Source organism: Seriola aureovittata, chromosome 16 (genome assembly GCF_021018895.1).
Source record: "Seriola aureovittata isolate HTS-2021-v1 ecotype China chromosome 16, ASM2101889v1, whole genome shotgun sequence".
Lineage (NCBI taxonomy): Eukaryota > Metazoa > Chordata > Actinopteri > Carangiformes > Carangidae > Seriola > Seriola aureovittata.
Window position 1 is genome coordinate 9,658,857 of NC_079379.1, and position 23,036 is coordinate 9,681,892.

General features: G+C 40.8%; 2 protein-coding genes across 3 annotated transcripts; one reads left to right on the forward strand and one right to left on the reverse strand.

Moving 5' to 3' along the window:
- Nucleotides 1-89: 89 nt before the first annotated feature.
- On the forward strand, nucleotides 90-12,464 carry prrt1 (proline-rich transmembrane protein 1). Its single transcript, XM_056399160.1, has 4 exons — nucleotides 90-637; nucleotides 4,141-4,478; nucleotides 6,766-6,957; nucleotides 9,036-12,464. Exons 1-4 carry the CDS (start codon nucleotides 619-621, stop codon nucleotides 9,210-9,212), a joined length of 726 nt encoding a protein of 241 aa, XP_056255135.1. The 5' UTR covers nucleotides 90-618; the 3' UTR covers nucleotides 9,213-12,464.
- Nucleotides 12,465-14,653: 2,189 nt separating this feature from the next.
- On the reverse strand, nucleotides 14,654-22,544 carry LOC130183862 (transmembrane protein 268). Of its 2 annotated transcripts, XM_056399592.1 has the most exons (10): nucleotides 22,151-22,541; nucleotides 21,207-21,275; nucleotides 19,322-19,454; nucleotides 17,764-17,858; nucleotides 17,530-17,637; nucleotides 16,949-17,101; nucleotides 16,683-16,793; nucleotides 15,982-16,071; nucleotides 15,523-15,741; nucleotides 14,654-15,252 (listed from the first exon to the last, which is right to left on the reverse strand). In XM_056399592.1, the coding sequence occupies exons 3-10, from the start codon at nucleotides 19,434-19,436 to the stop codon at nucleotides 15,085-15,087; spliced, it is 1,059 nt and encodes a 352-aa protein (XP_056255567.1). In that variant the 5' UTR covers nucleotides 19,437-19,454; nucleotides 21,207-21,275; nucleotides 22,151-22,541; the 3' UTR covers nucleotides 14,654-15,084. The 2 variants fall into 2 exon arrangements, with proteins under 2 accessions (XP_056255567.1, XP_056255568.1); XM_056399593.1 differs by lacking the exon at nucleotides 17,764-17,858 and having other exon boundaries at nucleotides 22,151-22,544.
- Nucleotides 22,545-23,036: the final 492 nt, after the last annotated feature.

The window sequence follows — 23,036 nt, forward strand, 5'->3', positions numbered from 1 at the left end:
GCATCATTCGAGGACAACATGCGTGAGAGGAAAAACTGAGGTGGTGACATGTCACGCAAGGAAAGAAATCCATCTAATTCAGAGGCAGGCTCTCTGTTGGTTCAGTAATGGGACGTTCCGGCTCAGTGCCTGTGCGGGTTCCCCCCCCCCAGTCCGGGCTGTCGCTTTAAGACAACGATGGCTTTGTGTCTGATTAATTCAATGTACGGCGACGCGTTAGTGGAGAAACCTTATTAGACAACCAGCCACACACGCACACACACACACACACACACACACACACACACACATACACATACACAGTCGAGTGAGAGAGAGGAGAGATACTGAGCAGACCAGTGCGCTGGAGAAGAGCTGGATTTTACTTTAAAACACCTGAAGTCTTTTTTTTTTTATGATTAAACCGTGGGTTCCATTTTTTTTTTCTTTTTTTTTTTTTCTTTTAAAGATGAAGGCATCTTGAGGATGGGCTGCACACATACACGTTTGGAATAAAAGTCTGCATCACCGCGCACGAAAGGAGGGATTGTTCACCTGCAGCTGGAGTAAAAACACAAAAAACAAAAAAACAAAAAAAACATCCGATCCGAGGAGGAGGACAGAAGATCGGAAGAAGGGATGTCGTCGGAAAAACACGGTGAGTGTTTGAATTGTCTTACACTGTGGCGTATTTTGAAGCCTAATTAGCAGCTTGATTGAGCCACTTCCGAGGTGAGGACATATGTTATTTCTGTCTTTGTGTCGCCTGCTCGATACATGTCAGATCTTTTTGTGTGTCATATACATTTTTTTTTTCCCAGCTCCCCCTCTCTTGTTTCCAATCCGCCGTTTGTCTGCACAGCGCTGTGTCTATAGGATGATGCACCGCTGTGTGGGCGCAGCCTGGGGGGGAGAAAAAGAAAATAACCATAGGGCCTCATAGTATGTCCATGGCGCCCAATAGAGAGTTTAAAGTCGCCTTATCAGACTTGACGTGATTACATTTTTATCTCAAGTTGAGTATTTTGTTTGTATTTAATATATTTTCTACATAAAACGCGAAAGACTTCCACTGATAGTTATATAAACAGGCAATTTCACAATTTATTATAGTTTTTTTTTTTTTTCTCCATGTGTCTCACAATAATCATCATTACGCACAGGCCCACGTACATCTCTCCTGACTACGGACATTAGTGTGGGTGTCCTTTGCGCGTGCACGCCATCCCTCGCGCGTGTTTAACAGCCTTTAACAATAATCCTCAACGTCTGGTGCATATTACAGCCATTTTTTTTTGTCTCGTCTTCCCAGTTTCCTTTCTGTCTTTCTTTCTTTTTTTGTCTTATTTCATGACGTTGAAGCACCAACTGCTTCTGATGGAGCTCAAACAGCGAGAGTAGAACAAACAGCAGAATAAAGCAATAACAAAGCTGATAATGACACTGAAAGCTAACTGTAAAAACAGCTGCAGCTACTCCTGTGATGTCTTTGTGTTGTTTCCCTTCAGTTGAAGCAGAGCCTGGATGCTACTGTGCTACTGTACACATCACATGATCTGGCACATGTGAAGCTCAGAGTTGTGAATTGATCTAAGATGAGAGATTCATTTACACCTGCAGACCCACCTGAAAGCAGGTGGTGAGAAAAAAAGGAAGCTGTATTTGTTTTTACTATCCCCTTTTTAAAAAAAACAACAACTTATATCTACTAAAAGAGGCTCCAGTATCATTTTGTCACTGTAACTGATCTGCCAGCTGCTGATATCTGAAATATTATTTATACAAACGCATTATTCATCGTCTGCCTTTATTATGTAATCAATGAAGTTGATCTATTCTGTTCTTCACTGCTGACACAATGGACCTGTGAGGATAAAAAAAAAAATGTATGAATAAAATTGACTTGACTTGTTAAACACATCTAATAACTAATTACGTTAATATTACATGTAGTTGCTATAGTGTTGAGGAAGCTGCATCACTGGAGCAATCATTAATCTTATTCCATTCACGAGAACAGTGACATCACGCTTCCCATTTAGCACAGACACACACATTAGTTTTTATTTGTTAACGGTGGCGTTATTTTTAAATGAACCGTTTTAAAATTATTGTATGAATGATGATATCTTGATTTGAAATCAAACTGTGAAGGTGTTGCTGTTAGAAACCATCAGCAGTGGAATAGTGACAACTAAATGATAGATTTTAAACTACTGATCAATAATTTGTAATTAGCAATAAACATTATGTCTAGAACTGGATTAGTTGTGAGTATTAGTCCAAAATTGTTATTAAATGTTCAGCTCAGTATAATTTAATTTAAAATGAGCTGGTTTTGAACTTAAAAAACATAAATACAACAAGCAAAAGAAACTAATATGATAGAAAAGGAGCTGTAACATATTACATTGCTACTACAATATACATTTGTCAATTATAACACTAATTAATGAGACCTGACATCTACTTTCTTATGAAGGGAGTTCCAAAATAATGACTAGTGATTAAATCATCTATTTGCCTGTGCTCATCCAGATTCAGGCTTGTAAACCAGTTTAAACAAAGACACATCTATTCGTGACCCTTCATCAGCAGAACACATCCCTGTTTGATTTGAATCTTTTTCAGAGGCCTGATGAGATGAAAAATTATTCAATAATTCACAAGAATAAAAATAAACGTGAGAGGAGGGAAGACGTTTTTCTTTCCTCTCTCCTCAGTCATCTCGGCACCACCTCTAGATTTGAGATTCATTCTTGTTCACACTTGACGGTGGAACTGAGAAAGAGCAAAGCTACGGGTGAAACAGAGGAAAGAAAACGAGAGGGATGGATGGATAGATTTTCAGTTCAGTGTCGTTTCAGCAACGATTTGTGAATCAGCTGCAGAAAAAAAGCAAGAAAACTCACAAAACAGAGCTCAGTGAAGTGGTTTCAATGCTAAATCTTAAGCATCTATAAACAAAAGGTCACAACCTTTTGTTTATAGATGCCACTTCACTCAGCTCACGGTTTTGTGAATTTTCATGCAGTTTTTTTTTGCTGGAAATAACTCCTGTATTACCAGTTGCTGTTTAATGCCAACGTTTTGGACTTCTGAATATCTCATGTTCCTGATTTTTTCATCGGGACTCAACTGAAAATCCTCCAAACTACATTTTCTTTCTTCTGTTTCACCCCATATTTGACCATTTTCATAATTTTCATCCGACTTTGAATGAAAAACCCGTAAATGTAAAGTATGCCACCAGCTCACTCGCATGTATATTTTGTGTCATGTTTGCTGAGCTACTCGTCACGTCTTATTATGACCTTTTAAAGGTGTCCCCTCCCTCATGCTCGCTTCCTTTACCCTCTGTCTGTTTCTGGTCCAGTTCCTGCTTGTGACAGAGTTGGGGACTGTTACGTAAAGCCGGTCCCCGAGCACAAGTCGTCAACCCTCATCATTCAGCCGCTCTGCTCTCTGACTGCCTCCTGCTCTCCTTCTTCCTCTCTTGTTTCATCCTCACCTCCATCTATCTCCATCTCTCTCTCTCTCTCTCTCTCTCTCTCTGTCCCCGTCCTCCCTCCCTCCTCATGTCCCTGTCAGAATGGATTACCGCACCCTCAGCCACGTCCCTGCCGTGAAAACACGACACCCTATCAGTCATTTTCAATGTTGAACAAACACAAAGGGAGCACGAGTGTGAGTGGAAAATGTTCAGACGCCCCAAAATCCGACGGCTGCTTCAGTTCAGACCATCAGATGAAGCTCTCCATCTCAGAAATGTCACATTTCTAACTGATGATAAACATTGTTTTGAAGAGAGACAGAAAAAAAGGCCTTTTTCTTCTTCTGGGGTGAAAATGTCAATCACTGTCATCATTAGCACACAACCTGCACAGGTTGGAAACTATCAGGCGTTTTCTTTTTTTCTTTTTTTTGCGTGGATGCTCTCTGAAGTCTTACTGAGGAGCTGTTGTCTGTGTAATTGTGTAATCCCCTCCTCAACACTGAGATAAGACATATTACATTCAACATAGCCGTGTTTGAGTTAGATAACATGCCCCCACTCGTACATCTCTGTCCTCAACTCTTCTTCCTCTACTCTTTCTATTTCTGATTCCTCTCCTACCTGCTTTCGTCTTCCTCTTTTTCTTCTTCTTCTTCTTCTCTCAGGTCTCGATGACTCTGGCCGTCAGACCATGCAGCCTCCCCCGTACCTCGCTGGCCCGCAAGACCCCAACATACCCCAACACCCCAACATGGCTCCTGCGCCGGGCACCCAGCCCAGCTACCCTCCCCCGCCTCCTCCACCGGGCTCAGAGGGTTACCTCCAAGAAACCCAGTTCCACTGCGGCCCGTTGGGACCTCCTGGGGCCCCGCAGGGATACACCGTCCAGACCCAGGGTCCCGGAGGCACCATGCCTCACCCCCCTGTAGGATACCTCCACCCGGGCTACCCGCTTCAGCTGCAGCCTTGCACGGCTTACGTACCCGTGTACCCCATGGCATCGGTGAGTCAGAGACGACACTTTTTAAAGATTTCGCAGGTGTGACATCAGGCTGCTGCAGGATTACACCAGTCTCTGTTCAAAATTCAGCACACTGTACATTTCATATCACAGATAATCACTCTTATGTTTTCATCTTTCACATTTACAGACTTGATGGCTGAAAATTAATTTGGGTAACATTTTAATTTACCTCTTAGGTTTCTAAATAATTAGAAAATAATTATTACTAGAAAGTGTCTTGGAAAGACACTAAAGAAACAATGTCTCTATTTTCCCTATAACTCATACAAAATTATGTGTTTTTTTTCCTGGAAACTACTTTGGAAAGTATTAGAAAATTATAAGAATTACAAAACCATAAATTAAAATGTTCCCTTTCTTTGATATCAACCTCTGTTTTATGTCTTGTAAAATATTCATTTGTTGACGTTAGCATGTAGCGTCACGCTTTTATCTTCTAGAGCTTCCAGAGGAAAAGTTTGCAGCAATGTTTGAAACATTGAACATCTCGGTTGATGTGGCTTTATTCACATGTTTGGTGATTGTTGTTCGGACAGAGAGATGAATAAGAGTAGAAGTAGAATATTCACAGAATAGACTAATTCCATATATTATGTAATGATATACAATAATATATAAATTGCATTTCTTGCCCATAGATTAGCTTTTATGAAAAGTACACGTGTGTTGCATTACAGCATGTGTCTGAACTCCAGGCTTTTTTTCTGCTTTGCTTCGCTGTGTATGTAGTTTTCTGGCTGTTGGAAACTAATGTGTAAAGGAAACTTTATATGTACAACACATTTTGTCCGCAGGGTAATTCAAAGTGCTTTAAATTAGACAGAGACAAAAAACAGAATATGACAGAAATGACATTTGCTTGCTGGAACTTAACGTCTGGCAGATGAAATGGCGTCAATCATTTTTTATAAGTTTTAATAAGTAGAGTCATCGTCCTCGAGTAGTTTCTGGAGGACAGGACATCCCGAAAGGTCACATGATAAATCTGAGCTGGATGTGAGATGATTAAGAAAAAAAAAACACCTCTGCTACACAAAATAGTGTTTTTTATTTTTACTCTTCTCAAATCTTTGCTTTTCTATTGTCAAGTTTTACCTCTCCTGGACCACAAACTATTAAAATGAGACCATTTGGGCTTCACTGTTGTTTTGGGAATGAGGCACCGACCACAAACTACACAATTCCCAGTACGCATCCGACTGAGTACATACTGTATGTTTCATGTCATTCCCTCTCTTCTCATTTCCTCTCATCTCTCCTCTATTTCCCATCTATCAAAGGCACAAAATTCCCAGAACAATAATTTAGAAACGGGCAGAAAGAAGGTTTTGCTTTGCAGGTTGTGAACCAATCCACAAGATCATTAATAGTTTCTCATTTGGAGCCTTTACTTATTCATTCATTTAGTACATATTAATAGATAAAACCATTCACACTATATCCTGAAATAAAAACCGCAAAACAAATATGAGTCATCAAATAACTGAAAGTGTCGCTGCTTTTGTGCTGCCACAGGTCCCACCACCAAACATCAGTCTCTTTTAATAAAATGAATATTCACATGATTTTTTGTTCATGCACATACATTCTCACAGGATTGTGGGTAAGAACGCATGTAAAATGTCATCAAGAGAAAAAACCTGCCCTGTAGCGTCACGTTTTTCGTCTTTCAGACTCTTCACAAATGAATCACAGCTTCACGTATTTCCGGACGCGCTGCTCACGGACTAAAAGCCTAAAGCAACAGTGCGCTCTCTGATTTCTCTTCTCTAGCCTCGCAGCCAACAGTACACAGCCAGGGGATGCGGGCGCACCGGGAGACACTTGCACAACATCAGACGCAGTCACGTCTGAGCTCTGCAGGTGGTTTGTAAGAGAGCGAAGCTGGTGAAAAATGTTCAATTGGCACCGCACTGTGATTAACTTGCCTCTGACGTCTACTGTAAAGAAAAAAAACAACAAAAAGAAAACCATCTAAATGAGTTTGACAGACGGCTGTCAAAAATGCAAATGAAATCTTGTTTCCCATTGCTCCCTGTCTGATATGAGTAATCCTAACAGGCGCTGTTTCCCTCCCTCTGCCTCGCTTTTACCACCGTCCTCTTTGCTCATGTCACCTTGTTCTTGTGTCTTTTGAGGGCAACGTGTTTTGTAAGCCGCTCTGCTCTTTTTAAAAAGCACATGTACTCACTCTGTCTTCTTCTTTCTTCTTTCTCTTTCTTCTTCTTCTTCTTCTTCTTCTCTCTCTCTCTCTCCCTCTGTTCAGGGTCAGCCCTACATGCCGGCTGGAGGAGCCCACCCAGGAATCCCCCCGGGCCAGATTCATCCCATGCAAATGCCACCCAGCATCACCCTAATGGACCGTCGGCCACCACACGACTACCTGCCCATTGCCGTGCTCACCACCGTCTGCTGCTTCTGGCCGACAGGCATCATTGCGATCATCAAAGCAGTGCAGGTTAATGCTGCTTCACAGTATCTTTTTGATCTTTGGGTTTTATTAACATAATGTCGCCTTTACCACAGACTTTGTGGTGTAAATGCATCTTGAAGTCATTTTACACATCAGTTTATCTTCGGAAATGCACTTGCCCTTTAGAATGATAAGAATGCAGAAAAGTAAGAAGCTATAAATCTAAACCTAGAGTCTTTTTGTCTTCAGCCACGCAAGCACAAAGGCCTCAGGTATGGCTTTGTTGTTTGGTCCGCCACTTACAGACTGAAATAACTCAACAATTATTGGAGTGATCGCCAAGAAATTTTGTACAGAGACATTCATGGTCCCCACAGGATGATTCGTACTGACTTTGCCTCTCCCCTGACTTTTCCCTCAGCTTCACCGTTCACATTTCTGTTACTTTGTTGAGTGAAATCTCTCAACAACTGTTGGGTTAAGGGCCTCGAAATGTGGAGCAGCCATTCATGTTCCCCTCAGGATGAATCTTAGCTGTGTTTTGTGCCGACCTGCACATGAAGTACATTGATTGACTGATTCAGCTTCTGTTGGGCGTCAGAAACGCCTGAAACAGAAGCGAAAACAAATGTAAATGTACAACATACTAGATAAACAGCCACACAAACGGTTTTGTTTTTTTTTTTACACTTTCAGTCAGCTGACCTGTGGCTGCGGCCTAATACAGTGCTCTCTGTAGTTGCGGTTATTCATAGGAATACGGTTGTTCGAATGAAAGTGCTTTTTGCATGGGGAGATAAACCACTGAAAATATACTACATAAGGCGTACATTTCAACGGATATTAGGTTGTTTCGGCGGGTGTTTGTAAAAGTGTCTCTTCTCGTGGCCACGTGCACAGCAACACATAGCTCTGCCTTTCTGCCGGTGCCCCTGGTCGGCATTCCTAACTGGGAGGCTGCAAGTAATACACCCCAACTATATATGACTACCTCACACAACTCCACATCAAAAAACCCAAACTATCTTTTTAACTAAGACCTTCAATATATTCATCACATGGATGATAATACTTGACAATCTTGTGAAATGCACTAAATCTGAATAAATGATGGACGTCAGGTAAATTAGTGAAACCTTCGTTACAGAGATTGTTGTCATTTTGATAATAAAAACGTCCATTAAGAGACGCAGCAGAGATGTTTGCTCTCGTAAACAAACCCACAGACGTTTTGGATGCGTTTGAATAATGCGATTGTTCGGAAACAGGATGTGACAGGCTGTTTTGCATCTCTTTCTTCCTGTCAACATGGACTCCAGAATAAGTGAAGTAACTGAATTAATTTGTTTGTGCGGGGTTGAAACACAGACAGAAAAAAACTCCCCCAAATCAAACTTCAAACTGTGAATGAACTGTGAATGAACTGTGACTGAACTGACACCAGCCAATATTTTCAATACTTTTAAATTAATGTGGAATCAGGGAAAACGGGGAACAGCAGGAGGGAAGTGCCGCTGCGAGTGTCAGGGTTTAGATTACACATGCAGAAAGAACCGATGTAGTTCAGTGTAATACACAGCTGCACCATCATTACACACACTCTCAGCTATGTCGTCTATATGACCTCTGCATGAAAAGAGAGAGTTTGCTCTTTTACAAGCCGTTCATTGCCTACAACATAAACATACAAGTGAAGTTGAGCGTGATGTTAGAAATGTAAAGGCTCAGTCTGCTGGCTCTCATGTTTCATGTTGTGCCTGTTCTTTACCTCTGTAATGACAGGCTGTGCTGACCAACATGCACACGACAGACCACGTTACATAACTGCGCCATTGTCGGTGCAACGGGACAGAATGGATTTTTTCCTCTGGGCCTGCTCAGCCGGCTTTGAGTTGAGCCGAGCTGACAGGGCGTGGACCCACCGGTCTGAGTTGTATATGTTGTTATGGTGTGTTAATGTTTTGTGGTGTGGCCTCGTTCTGCACATTCAGGCTCTGCTGCAGCGAAATCGATCCATCCGTGGTGTTTTTAGACTCTCTCCTGCTCCCACTCGTGCATCTTCTTGTTACATAACACTTATTGTAATTTCTCCTCCCCCCCCCCCTGATTCCGGCATCACTTAGGTGCGTACGGCGATAGCCAGAGGGGACATGGTGACGGCGGAAATAGCCTCCCGCGAGGCGCGCAACTTCTCCTTCATCAGCCTGGCTGTTGGCATCGCCTCCATTGTGCTGTGCACCATCCTCACCGTGGTGGTCATCATCGCCTCGCAGCACCACGACGACGACTGGGAGCCGTAACTCCACGCAGATGGGAAATCATGGCATATTTTAGCTAGCTAACTACTCTTATAATTGTTTGGAGGGAAGCTCTGAAAGTGCACTCAAACTGCTACTGCTTGCTGGCACTCTGTGTACAGCTACACACTCACACACACACACACACACACACACATACAACCTAACCTGCTGCCATCAAACACACACCGACGACCAAAAACAACCAATCACAGCTAACATTCAAATGCCAAATACAAGCAGCTGTCAAATGAGACCCAGTATTGCTGTTAGCACAGCGACCGCTTAATATTTACACACAGATACGAGCTGCAGGAGGGAAACAAAGCTCCTCGCATTAACAATTCATTTGACGCTGATTAATTCATACGGCCTTCACTGATGTAGTTAGATGAGAGGATAGGTCACTGTGTGTTTCCGTTTTCAATGCTCCAACATACAAAATGAGCCCTCGCAGTACCTGCAGTTGAAGACATCACATTCAAAGAGTTTCCTTTAGGATAGTTCAATGCACATTTTTAGTCTTACAGGTACAAGCATACATGTGTTCTCTTCTTTAAAAACTTAAAAAAAAAAAAAAAAAAAGTGCCATGTTGAACCAGTGTTGATTTACAGAGTAGTATTATTGCTGATACACAGTGTTAGAGGGGGTGATCAATACACATTTAACACACCAAATGGAGACTGGACTTACAAAGTGACTTGCTAACCAAACAGAGTATTTATTTGAGCCTGGTTGTTTGCGTGTTACATGGACATTTTAGCTGGACGATGTGATACATAACTTATGAATTATATGTTTGTTAATTTATTTAAAATCTGTTATTTATTAATTTATTCAATATCTACCCATGCATTGACTTTGTCTGCTTTAATTTATAGTATATCACTGGTTTATTTGCAGCTATCTGACACTTTGAATTGGCTTAAATTTGATATCTCATGATGATGATAATGATATTGCACTTTGTAGTAACCAGATGAGGTGACGCAGCTGCTTAGATTCATAGCTCTTATAGTGCATGGTTAATATAAATTTAGGCTAATGGGCTTTTAGTGCAAAAAAAAAAAAAAAAGCTTGTCTCCCAGTTGTTGGGGGGAGTATTTCCTAAAATTTCTATTAGTGTGTGGTACAGTATTTTTCAAAATGTTGAACTGTCAAAACAAGAAAAGGAGACAATTTAGATGATAAGTACTTGAATCTTGGGTTGTATTTTAGTGTATTGGCCTATTTTGTGTTGCGCATCTCTTAGCTATTTAATCTCAGACACTGTATATGAAACTTTAGTGCAACATTAGACTTATGAGGCAACATAACCCTGCATGTCATTCTCAGTTTGTTTCCATTTTGTCTTAAATATTGAGGCTAGATGTGCAGCTGTGAGCTCCTGTAACGTTGTTTCACTGTTGTTCTGCAGCGAGTTGGGTCCCACCACCCCACCCCCGCTATGAGTACAGTTTCTATAATGTAGCGTAGCTCTGAGCAGCAGGTGTGCAGATGTTTGTAAGAGCCAACATGGCTGTAATGTTGCAGTATGAACCATTTTGTGAGTTTTCAGGAGTTACAGGAAATGAATGTCTCCATTAGGAGAGAGAGAAACTACTAATGCCTATATTGTATTGTAGCACTTTCTGCTCTATGAAATCTTTCCTCTGGTTCCCTCTCTCTCTCTTTCTGTCTTTCTCCTGTCCACAAGAGTTATTGGACCTATCAACATATCTCTTCTTCTCCCCCCTTTCCTCTGTTGGTCCCTATGATAATGCTATTTTTAAAAGAATTACATAGATATATTAAAAATTATGTTTGTTGACAATGAACACAAATAGAGACAGTATAAATACAGTTTATGCCGTACTTTATTTCTTTAACAAATATCTACTAGTATTATTATTATTACATCGTAAATTATTGATGTATAATATTGAGTACGTTGAACACATCTGGGTTTGTATTTATCAAACTTCTAAGAATTATACGTACAAATACTCTTTTTTCTCTTTTTATTTCATTTTATTTGAGTGAAGTCTCCAGTAGCAATTACCACGTGAAGTAATGACAATCTAAATATTTATACTAAATGAATAGTGATGAAATAAACTGGAGACAGGAGGAAGCAACTGCAAAAGGACTAAGACCACCCCATTCCAAATTATTTTCTATTGCCAGACATCTAGGATGTGTTAACATCTGTAGAGGTTTAGAATAAGTACACGTTAGTTAAGAACCACCTATTTAGAAGTGAAACTCAGTTTGCTAAATAGATTTTATTATTGAAGCAGTAGTTTGACATTTTGAGAAATACACGTATGTACTTTCTTGCAGAGAGTTAGATGAGAAGATTGACACCGTTTAACATGAAGCTACAGCTAGCAGCAAGTCAGTTTATCTTAGCACAATGACTGGAAACAGCTAGCATGGCCCTGCTCAAAGGCTAGCCCATCAGAACCTCTTAATAGTTGTGTTTACATATCTGTCTTTGTGCGGATGTGAAATATAGATACTGTATATACTGTATATGTATAAATGAAATGGTGAGCCTTCGAGATGCTAGTAGGCAGTTTTGGACAGAAGCAGTGCAGCTGTTTCACTTGTGGCTAAGCTAATATAGCTAAGAAGCTAATAGCTTCATATTTACTGTAGAGACATGAGCGTGGTATCACTATGTTTATCTAACTCTGGGCAAGAAAGCAAATTAGCATATTTCTATTTATTTTCTTGAGCAGGAGTAAAAGCACATTAAGCCCAAAAATGTCACATTTAGCAGTTTGATAAATACAGGCCCTGTCCTTATACGATTGACTTGTTGATATTTGAGTGTTTGACAAGTAAATGAGGCACAGTGCTGTTTAGTATTATTAGTGTACAGAAGGCTCTGGCAGTGAGTGCACATCTATTGAATAGAGTCACTCCCAGCATATATAGTTTATTTGGCGCTAGGCTGCATCTCCCTGTGTGCTTTCTGATAGGACTCCTCTGTGCTCAGCAACCAGAACTGCAGCTGTTTAATACACAGCTGGGAGGTGTGCTCCTCATTTTCTTTTTCTTTTTTTTTTTGTGTTGTTTTGTTTTTTGAGCTTGTACAGTAATTGCGACGGGTTGCTTGTTCAAAGAGCCAAAACTTACCTGTGTACATGTGGTTCTCTTGAGGTTTATTATTCTAATTATGTTCATGGCTGTGTTGCACATGCATTGGTTGTTTCTGACTTCAGTTGTTTGAGTAATGAATAAAGAATCATTTTGGGTTGTGAACGACATGATGGTGAAGGCGGCGTCTCATTCTTCGGATCTGTTTTTCACCTCTCAGTTTCTCTCCATCCTCTCAGTCTCTCTGTGGCCTCTTCTCTCTCCCCTCATCACTGAGGTGCTATTTATAGTTGCCCCGGTTTTCTCCCACCCTGTCTCTCTTTTTCCTCTCTCTGTCAGAACATGAACTACAGTATCTCTCTCTGTGTTGTGTTTAATCACAGGAGGTCTTGCAGGTTTGTGTTTAACATGATTACAAATCACACATTATGGTGAGAATTGTTTCCATTCATCATCTGCGCCAATTAAAGATGATTCCCAACCAGGCAGCTTATAATATATAAACCCAAATTTAAGCTTACATTTTTTGCACCACATCATTAAAATGTCTCTTCATATGTCTTTTTAGCCTTGCTATTGGTTTTAGTTCACCACTTTGGTCCAGACAGAAATATTTCAATAGCTATTGTATGTATTGCCATATTTTGTGCAGACATTCATAATCTGCAAAGGATGAACCCTACCTTTAGTGATGCCTAGCCCCAGTTTGTGCCTCTCATGTATCAGCATACATTTGTGCCAAAGAGGTAATATTATCTCTTCTAAAGAATTAACATTTGACATCTGCCATTGAAAACTGTCTTGTATTGTGCATATGGTTCTGTAAGTAATTACAGAGAACAATAAGAAAAAGCCTCATGTTCAGCAAATTATTTGGTGGTAGTTAAAATATATTGAGATGAAGCCCATTAATAATGCATTCACCTCATAGATAATGTCATATTTCTCTCTACGTGATAGTACATTAGCTGCTTTTAACAATAAAAAGTCTTGGTATCGGTATTGTTATCAGTGATCCTGATCCTACTTGGGTGTCGGATTGGAAACCAAATTTTGTAGTGTTGCCCAACCCCTGATGCCTGCATGTTAGCACTGTCATTGTGAGTATGTTAGCAATCTGACCTTAGCTCAAAGCATCACTTTATAAATCGCTAACATGGCTGGCTAAACAGCTGAGAGGAGCTGCGGGTTCAGGAGACAATTCCCTGTAGGTTCATCACAACCAGAGACACCCTTTACCATTGAGTGCGTTTACATGTGCATGAGTGTCCTGGTCATGATCAGGTTTTTGGAGAATCCCAATTAAATGTTGCACATGTAAACACCATATCCTGTCTTTGGGAAACCTGTTTGTGCTGGCTGGACCTGGATACTGTGGCATTTGAACACTTAATCCAGGTTTCAGATGTTATAGCCTGAGAGTAATAGAAGAAAACATTATGGTAAATGACGTGATGATGATTAACTTGCTGAAAGGGACAGTCTGACTTGGCAATGCAGATCAGGAAACGTGCTTGTTTTCCATGATCTGCGGTGATGAGATGTAGAAGCCAAAACCAGGATACCACTGTGCATTTAAACACAGTCACTGTCACGTTGTTTTGGCATTGTTATTATAAATTAGATAATATCGGCTGAAAGGTGAAGTACGAACCCAAACAATCAAGCCAATGGAAAAGAGGTTGCAGGGAGAAGCTAAAGGTGGGAGCGGCGCCAGCCTGTGTGCAGGATCACAGATGGCCATTTAGCCTCCTGAGGAGAGCCAGCGTCTCTGAGATCATTTAACTTGGCCTCACGCTGCACGCCTCTCTCCTCCATCACACAGTCGCAGCTTCCCCTGGGTCGGCCACGCTGGCTGTCTCGCTGTGTGTGTTTGTGTCATCCTGCAGCTCCCTCGCTGGGCTGTCATCTCAGCCGCAGCATCAGGACTGACGGATGATCGCTGGTGATATTAGACGAAAGCTGGGGAATAAAGCCAGCCTCCTGCAAACACAAATGCGTGGATAACTAATCCACCTACGCGCGTGAAAACCAAAGGTGTGAAATCGCAAAAACAAACACAGACGATTCCTTTGTGCTGCTGTTGAGATTTGAGATAATAGAGCGAGGAAACTAAAGCCAATGATTCATGATAAGCCCCTGTTTCAGCATCATTACACACCTGCATCAAGGGGATTTTCTTTTTTTCTCTTCCTGCTTCAACTGTCTCTATCTACAAATGACTTGTCAATCTTCCAAGCAGTGAAGAAGAGTTCAGATTTAGATTCTGCAATCAGTTAAATATGATGATAAATGTACTGTAGTTATTTTCCACCACTGCTTCCAAGTCAGTCACAAAAGACAAATATTTTACAATCTATTAGAAATCACAAGAATCTATTTATTATATGTGAAAATAATTTAAACAGTAGTACTAGTGCCTCGATTGTCGTGTATACAAGAGTACAAATATTGTTTTACAGCAGCTGGATGGACTCGTGTTCTCAGTGTGACAGCATTTGGCAGGGTGCAAATGGACAAATATCCAGGTGGTGCAAACACAGAGCTGGCATTGCAAACAGCGGCAGAGCTACGGTAGCCCACAGGCCAGAGAAACAGACTTTGAAGCAGAGAAAATCGTGAGTGCGAAGCTCCAAGCAGGTCTTTCATTGTATCATCATAATCCATGTTTGCTCTGGAGGAAATGCTCACACATGTCAGTTTGTCTGTTCAAGAGTCTGGGCAGGAAGCAAAGCAGACCACCAGCTCCATGTAGCAGGTTTTTCTCTAGTTTGCCACTGGTCGGCTCTGTCATCGGAGGATCTTCTTTTTGATGTACTGGCAGAGGCAAAGAGGGGCGGTGTTGCAGTGATTCCTCCGGGATCGTAGACGGTGGTGTGACGGTCCTGACAGCCTCTCAGACACCAGCAGCTTCACATAGGCTGCACTGTAAGTCATCAGAAGCTGGTAGGCTTTAGCCTGCAAAGAAAGGGTATAAGGAGACATTAGTAGTGTTTGCTCGTGTGGAACCTTTAATTCATTGCTGGTGGTGTTGAAGCTACCTAAATATAATCTCAGATACTCTTAGAAATGGTTTGTTTTGGTGAGTTACTTAATACCGGACTGAAAATCAGTGGAGCAAGATGAAAAAAGCGATGAGGTCATCAAAAAACAAAATGTGCAGCAGCTGTTAGGTGGCTCTTTAAGATTTAACTTGCTTAATAAGTAGGAAAGCTCGTCTTCTCTTACCTGAGGAGGTAACGACAAGTCAGGGATGATGCTGTAGTTGGTGGTGACTTTGGCGTCCTCCCGCTGGCTGGATGAGGCACGGCAGCCTGTGTCCTCGTGTCCGAGCAGAGGCCTCTGTTCGTCCGAGTCCTGCTCCACATCTGAACTGCTGACCTCAGGGTCAGCAGCCGTGACCTCGCTCACGAGGACGAGGTGGGACAGTTTCCTCCTCAGTTTTCTCTGGTGAAAGTGTGACATTGACTGGATCATTTTAACGTACTCCACACTGCAAGAATGAAAACTGTGAAATATGATCATTTTCTTTCAAAGGCTACATTTCAGTTTGTCCAAAGTCCAGAAATAAATATCCTTTCAACAGCACCCGGAATTATGTTTCTATTGATTCCGAGGGAGCACGAGAAAAAATCGACAGAGCAGCGGGAGAACAAACCGAGCGACAGATGTACTCGACTCACTCACCTGGATGTCGTTCGCCACAAAGCTGTGCTCCTCTAAAGTTTCAGTCAGTGCCCTCAGACAGCGGGACATGTCCCAGTATACAACGTACAACTACAGAGACACAGAGATGAATGTGGCAGTATTAAGAGACTGTCAAAGTAAAACTACTCCATTTCAATTCAATCTAGTGTTCCAGACCACTAACATTTTCTAAATGCGCACATAAAGCTAGTTGTTGTGTCAAATAAAACAAACCTATTCCAAAGTTTTACAAGATACCTGATATATCTGAATATATTTCGGCAGCGTGTCCACAAAGTGAGGCACAACACGTGTGGACTAGTTGATGTATGGTGCAGCTGTAAGGAAAGGCAGCTGCTGGTGTGTATTTGCTTCGTCATTGTAGTGTTATTATGTCTGCTGATGTGTTGTTTTAATTTTCATCTTGTTGTTTCATCATTTCTATCTTTCTATCTTCTCTGTGTCAAAAAATTTGCCCAATCATCTTGTTGTTTCCTCTTTATATTGTAGATCACAAAAAGACGAAACTAAGAAAAGACACCACAGTAGGTAAGACCAACCACCAACAGCTGTGTGGTCAGCCTCAGCAGCATACAATGACAGTAGACATGGATACATGTATTGCACAAAAGAGTTAGTACCCTTTTGTCACATGTGGAGCATCATATTCTCACAGTTTCAGCTGATTTAAGAAGAACAACCTGCATGTTTCCGGTGCAGTTCTGCACCCAGTCGGCCACGGCAACCAGCAGCTTGTGTTTCACCATCCTCTCGTTCACCTGGATTAACCGAACGTCTAAATTCATGTTGATCTGAAACAGAAACAAGTTAGAGGATCAGTTATTTCACACTGTAATTGTATCAACACTGAAAACCCCTGTAGGAGATTTTAAAGAATCTCTCCAGCTGCTGATTCAGATTGAATGCAATTATTCTGATTTGATTTCAAAATCCAGATCCCATTTACCTCCTTGTTACTGTGGTGGAGGATGAAGATGATGGCAGTGGTGAGGAAGATGGAGACCAGGCTGACAGAGAGACAGAGGACCCAGTAGTCACTGACGGTGATGTAGAGGTGGAGGGTGGAGAACACGGCACACCACACCACCACATACAGCACCTGGTGGAAGGAGGGGAGAGGCTGTAAACATTAACTACAATAGTAAAAAATATATATATCTCATTAACTGTAGTGCAGGAGCCAGTTTAGCTTATCTTAGTTTAGCATAAAGACTGAAGGCAGGAAACAGCTTGCGGAGCGCTCTCAGCTTGAAATTGGTTTAGCTTCAAAAACTTTTAGCACAAAGTCTGTGTCACAAAGTGGAAGCACAGAGTGTGAAAGGATGAAAGATATCACTGAGATATCACTGTATTCTTTTTTAACTGTCTCTTGCAAGTAGTATGTAAAAATATAATGTTAAAAATACTGTGCAAGTGCTCTTTTTAAAGTGAGAGTTACAACTGCAGGTAGAAGGGGTGGGAGAGAGAGACATGGTCAGCGTCAAACAGTCGACACGATCGGACAGGTAGAGAGCTGGACGATCGTACCGGTGCCATTATGAAATGGAAGAGAGCCGAGTTAAAAACCATGTATCTCCTGACTGAGGGGACGTCCAGAGCTGCCTTCAGTGGAGCCTCCATGTCTGAGACTGGAATCTAACAGGATTAAAAAAAAACCAAAACAACAACAGATTAACAATCAAAATTAACCTCAGGTAATATGATGAGGTAATATGAGCTGAATCTTGCAGTGTCACTGTTGTGTCATCTGTGTTTGTTGACCTGGAAGCCATCGTTCTCCAGTTTGGCACGACACAGAGACAGATCGAAAGAGGGGTTCAACGATGAACAGCTCGGCACTGACACAACACACTGACCTAAGAATGAATGAACAAGTGTGTGTTAAAGAGAAAAAGGGAGGGGCGTCGTGTAGCGTAGTGGTCTAAGCAGGCGCCCCATGTGTAGAGTCCTCGCTGCAGTTGGCCCTGGTTCGAATCCCGCATCGGACGGCCTTTCGCTGCATGTCATTCCCCCTCTCTGCCTTCCTGTTTCCTGTCTCTCTCCACTATACTATCAAATAAAGGCATAAAAAGCCCAAAAAATATACTTAAAAAGAAAAAGCAGTCCACAACAGGATCATTACATAAATGCTGTAAATAGACACGTGCCAAGAATGAGAGCCCAATAAAAAGCCCTTGTCGCAAAGGAGATGATGGATACATATGAGCATTCCAAACTCATTCTTTCAAAAATCATTCAAACACTTGTCAAAGTTCCCGCAAAAGTTCCCAAAACTACCAAAAGAATTTCAGGCTGCAGTAAGTGGTAATGTGTACAAAATGATGCAGAATTCATGTAGTATGTTTCCATTTGATGAAATGGTACAGCCCTCTAGTCTTCTACTCTTGGGTTTGAATGTTTCACCCAGTGGAGACACCATCCAGCTTCAATGAAGAGTTGAAGCTAATGCAGATTATCTACAGTATGTGATCCTGCAGTGTGGAAAAAGACGATTCTTTCAACCTCAAAGCTGCTTTAGAGGAAACCGAATGGGAGAAATGTGTGTTCAAGAAGTCGAATGTCTGTGTTATGTCTGTTTACTGGCATCTATAGCACGTGAGCATGACGTTCAGTGACTACATGGTGATAAAGCTTCTCTAATGCTGTGTGAGTATAGTGGTACAGTGTAACGATGGTCATGGGGCAATCTAAAATAAGAGCACTGAGACCTGATCTGTTATACTTCAGTGACACAGAGTTAAATAAAGGGTTGAAACCGTGTAAGTTAGAAAGATGCAGAGAAGTTGATTTAACAAGTAATTTATCTCGCTATCCAGCCGATATGAGAAGTGTTCGTTGTTTGTTTGCACTGGCACAACAAATAGCCATGTAGGCCAGACAACAGGGCAACAGGCAGATGCAAATACCAGTAAAAGGTCACGCAGCGTAGTCATTAACAACCAGAAAGAAAGATGTTAACACAAGGAAATGTGTAAAACAACAGAGCTACCTTTCTAAAATACAGAACAACAGAGTGGAATACCAAAAATTCATAAAAATGAGAAGTAACGGTGCATTAACATTTAAAAAGGCCCATTATATAATGTGCTGCAGGGGTTGTTTTCACTTCAAGAATAAAATCCCAAACATTTGAATATGACTGCATACCCTTTAAGTGCCTTTAATACAAAAATATGTAGGGTATATGTATTGGTATTAGCACTGGCCTTCAAAAGCTCAAGCAAACTATAGCCCTGTTAAGTAATCTTGATCATGTCATGAATACAACGCTGAGCGTGAGAGTTTACCACATAAAAACAAATACAGAAGAAGATATTACCGTTTGACCAGTTGGGTCTGTTGTTGTTGGCCTGTGGCTGAGTTTGGGTTTGTCTGATCTGAGCATCCACCTCACTCTCCATCACATGACAAACTCCATTTCTGTCCGCCATCATTTCAGAGGTCAACAGATCCTGAGGGAGAAAAAAATGTATAACATTACAGCGCCTGAGAATAACTTTCAGAAATAGAATAAATGTTGATAAAAGGTAAAAACCAATGTCGGAAAAAATTTGGAAGTGGGCTGAACAATAACTTTTCATAATTTCAACACGCTTGGTAACTTCAAGTCAGAACAAAAGAGGATCCATGTGACAGCAGTCATGCATCACTTTGCAATCAGAAAAATTTGTCAGAAAAGAAACTAAAGAAAATAAATGTGTAAGAGGTTATGCCCTGAAGACGAGTGAGAAATACAGAAAAAAACGCACATTATACGAAGAACTAATGCCGTTATTCATGTGATTAGGAGCGATACAGGAAGATGACGTTGATTATTCAGGAGCAAAGCCATTGTGTAAGAATTTGGAGGAACTAAATGTGACAACAAGTCACACAGATCATGTAAAATAAAGCTGAGGTAAACATTTTTTTTTAATGTTGAGATGTTTCCTAATGATTCCCAACCAGGGGACACCCAGGGGGTTCGTCTGCAGTTGCTAGGTGGTATGTGTGAAGCTCAATTAACTGGTAAATTTATAATAACCAGACTAGTTAGCAAGTGAGAGGAGTGGTTAAAATAGTTAGCAAAAATATTATTGATTAACAATAGAAATAGATTAAATGGATAAGCAGTTGCACAAAAGTTGGAACAGTTAGCTAGAGGTAATAAACAGACAACTAAACATAATGAATAACCAAGTACTTAACGTTAGCTAATAGATGAAATAGATAATGTTAGCTAAAAGTAATAGAGATACAGCTGAAATAGTTAATATTAACTAACAGTAATGGATAATTGGTTGAAATAGATTAACCAGATAAGCAGTTAGATAAAAGTAATGAATAAACCAGTGAACATGTTACCTGAAGGTAGTTTTAGCTGAAGGTAATGGATAAACTGTTAAATAGTTAGTGGTCAGCTATAAAAGTAATGTTAACTGAACAGATGAAACAGTCAGCTATAAGTTATGAATGTACATGTGAAATATTGAGCAAAGTTGTGAGTAAACTGTCAAATATAATTGGCAGGAAAAGTCATGAAAAAGCGTTTAGCAATGAATAAATGGTTGATAAATGGTCCAGCTTCTCCAAATAGTACCAATGCAAACCTGACCCAAACAACCTAAACACAGATGATTCAATCGCATGAAAATTGTGACATATAAGTAATAGTGTTAAATAACATCCATTTATAATCCATTCATAAGAACATTTGAAACATGTCATCTGGTGCCAGTGAAGTTGCACTGACAGGGCTGTGGGCACACATCAGACGGAAACGGTTGGGAACCACTGTTAACAGATAATGTCACAGTTGAAGAGGCAGAACATTCACACCAGACTTGTATAAGCTCTCCCTAGAAAACTTCAGATAAGCCACAGCCTTTATCTCTGATAAACATGTTCATGTAATTGAAGCGGCTAAAGAAAAGCAAGAAGTAACAAAACTTGGGAGGAAACCAGATTACTTCTGCTTTCAGGGCTGCAATGTCGAAGTAATGGTGTTATCTGCTTGCAGAGGCATAACATTACGGGTCAATACTCTCTTACTGGATAGATTCAGTTGAGAGGAGTAGACTTAAGTGAATTTACATTTTTATGAGGCGTTAAAGTTGCCATTATCTGTATTACCTTTACAGCAAAATGTCCAGAATGTCAGATTGTATCTTGACAGTGTAGCTGGGTCTGTTCATAGAGGATAAGAGAGAAGTATCACCACGCACCTGAACAGGGACTCTCCTCAGCACAGCCTACGCAGCACACTTCCTCTGGTCCTGTCAACAGCCTAACATCTGTGTAAGAAAGAAAAAAGAAACAGATAAAAAATACTTGTCATAGACAAAGCCAACTCCCTCTAGGTCTCTTCCCATCATGCACTCTCGCCTGCCTGCCTGTGACAGAGCCACATTTTAGCACTTAAGTGTGAAAATTCATTGCTGCCGTCATGATGTCAGCTTGTCTCCTTATCCACATTCTCGGCTCTCTCTTTAAGACCCCCTCTCTACTTATATCTGCTTTCATTTTCACTTCCTCTCCTGTAAATAAAAGTCACACCAACTCTGGATCGATTCATCACTGCCTGCTTACACTGTACCTGCTCGAGAAGAGACAAACGTTTATTATATTATTCACACGTGCAAGAGGAAGGCTGTGTTGTTTGCGGCATTTACAGAGTTTCACTGCAAGAAGAGGAAACAGTTGTCTTGAGCTTATCCGTACAAAAAACAACTCATGATCGGTTATCCTGATATTGCATCTAATGTGTTTTCATGTCCGGTTCCTCACACTGCTGAACCTACTTTGTGAAGATCATCTTGAATATAACTTTGACCTGCAAATTTGACCTTTTTCCTGTGTATTTTACCAGCCAGTCCTGAAGACAAATGGCACTATTTTTGTCCATAACTTAAAATGAAGCCTGCATGTTGAGCAGGGATGCCACATTTACATGAATTAATCTCCAAAAAGTTCAAATATTTTGGCAGTTCAAAGTTATCATTGGGTATAAGTGTACAGACGCTTTCGAGTCACATATCTTATGTCCTACATATTTCCTTCCAGTGATTCGCCTCGGAGCCAGTGAAGGCTCGAAACAAAAACCAACCAAAGTTAAAAAATAAATAAATAAATAAAACGTCCATGTTTTACATGACTGAACACATCCTACCTGCATTTCAGATGAAATCCATCTTGTCTACGAAGCTGTGATGATTGCGTTTCTCTCTCTGTCCTGATGTAACCGTTGTTTCTAGGGAACATTTCCACTTAAACGGTAGTTGCCTTGAAAGCATCAGTCTGTATCTGGCGGTGCTGACAGACTGTGGCGTATGTTACTTTCACACTCAAATGAGTTTCTTTCCTGCTTCTCTCTCACTCTGTTTCTCCCTCTCTTTAGGCGTGTGACTCAGATCAGCCCGGCCTCATGACTGCAGGAATGTGGTTTGTGGTTCTCGGCTCGACACACATACAACACTAGAGAGAAGGTGAACCGTGGTGGGTCAACCATTTTTCATAAGCAAACGCTCATTAAGAAAGCCTATTGATACTTATACTTTCAATCTCAGTGTGAGCTTCTGATAAAGAATAAAGTCTGTCCTATAAGTGCAGTGAAAATTTTTTATGGTAATGAAATGTTATTTTATTGACATTTAAGGAGAGCGATCAGTTTGTTTTCATTGGCATCACTGTAGCTTTACTTTAACTGTTACACATTAACTCTGAAGTCCAAGGATGGTTGTGAAACAGAGGGGGTCATACAAGGTTTACAAACTCATACATACAGTATGTTTGTCTTAATGTACTTATGAACACACTGGGTTGAGCTTTAAATCCCTGAAACAATTCCTACATAAAAAGACAGAGTACTTAATCCCAAAAGGAAAAATGCAATGTTACAGCAGAGTAAATATAATACAAAAACAAAGAAAAATGCAAGAACAAAGTAGAGTTGAGGGACCAAAAATATTAAGTAGAATAAATGTAAAAGTTAGGAATATCACCTGATCATAACACATATGTACTGATTAAACACAGTACAATGACACACTCCCCAG

Coding starts and splice junctions, on each gene's coding strand:
- prrt1 (XM_056399160.1), top strand. Junction 4,479..6,765: donor CCGTGTACCCCATGGCATCG/GTGAGTCAGAGA, acceptor CCCTCTGTTCAG/GGTCAGCCCTACATGCCGGC. Junction 6,958..9,035: donor CGATCATCAAAGCAGTGCAG/GTTAATGCTGCT, acceptor GGCATCACTTAG/GTGCGTACGGCGATAGCCAG.
- LOC130183862 (XM_056399592.1), bottom strand. CDS start 19,436: ATGATGGCGGACAGAAATGGAGTTTGTCATGTGATGGAGAGTGAGGTG. Junction 17,638..17,763: donor TGGAGAACGATGGCTTCCAG/GTCAACAAACAC, acceptor TAATCCTGTTAG/ATTCCAGTCTCAGACATGGA. Junction 16,794..16,948: donor TCCACCACAGTAACAAGGAG/GTAAATGGGATC, acceptor TTTCTGTTTCAG/ATCAACATGAATTTAGACGT.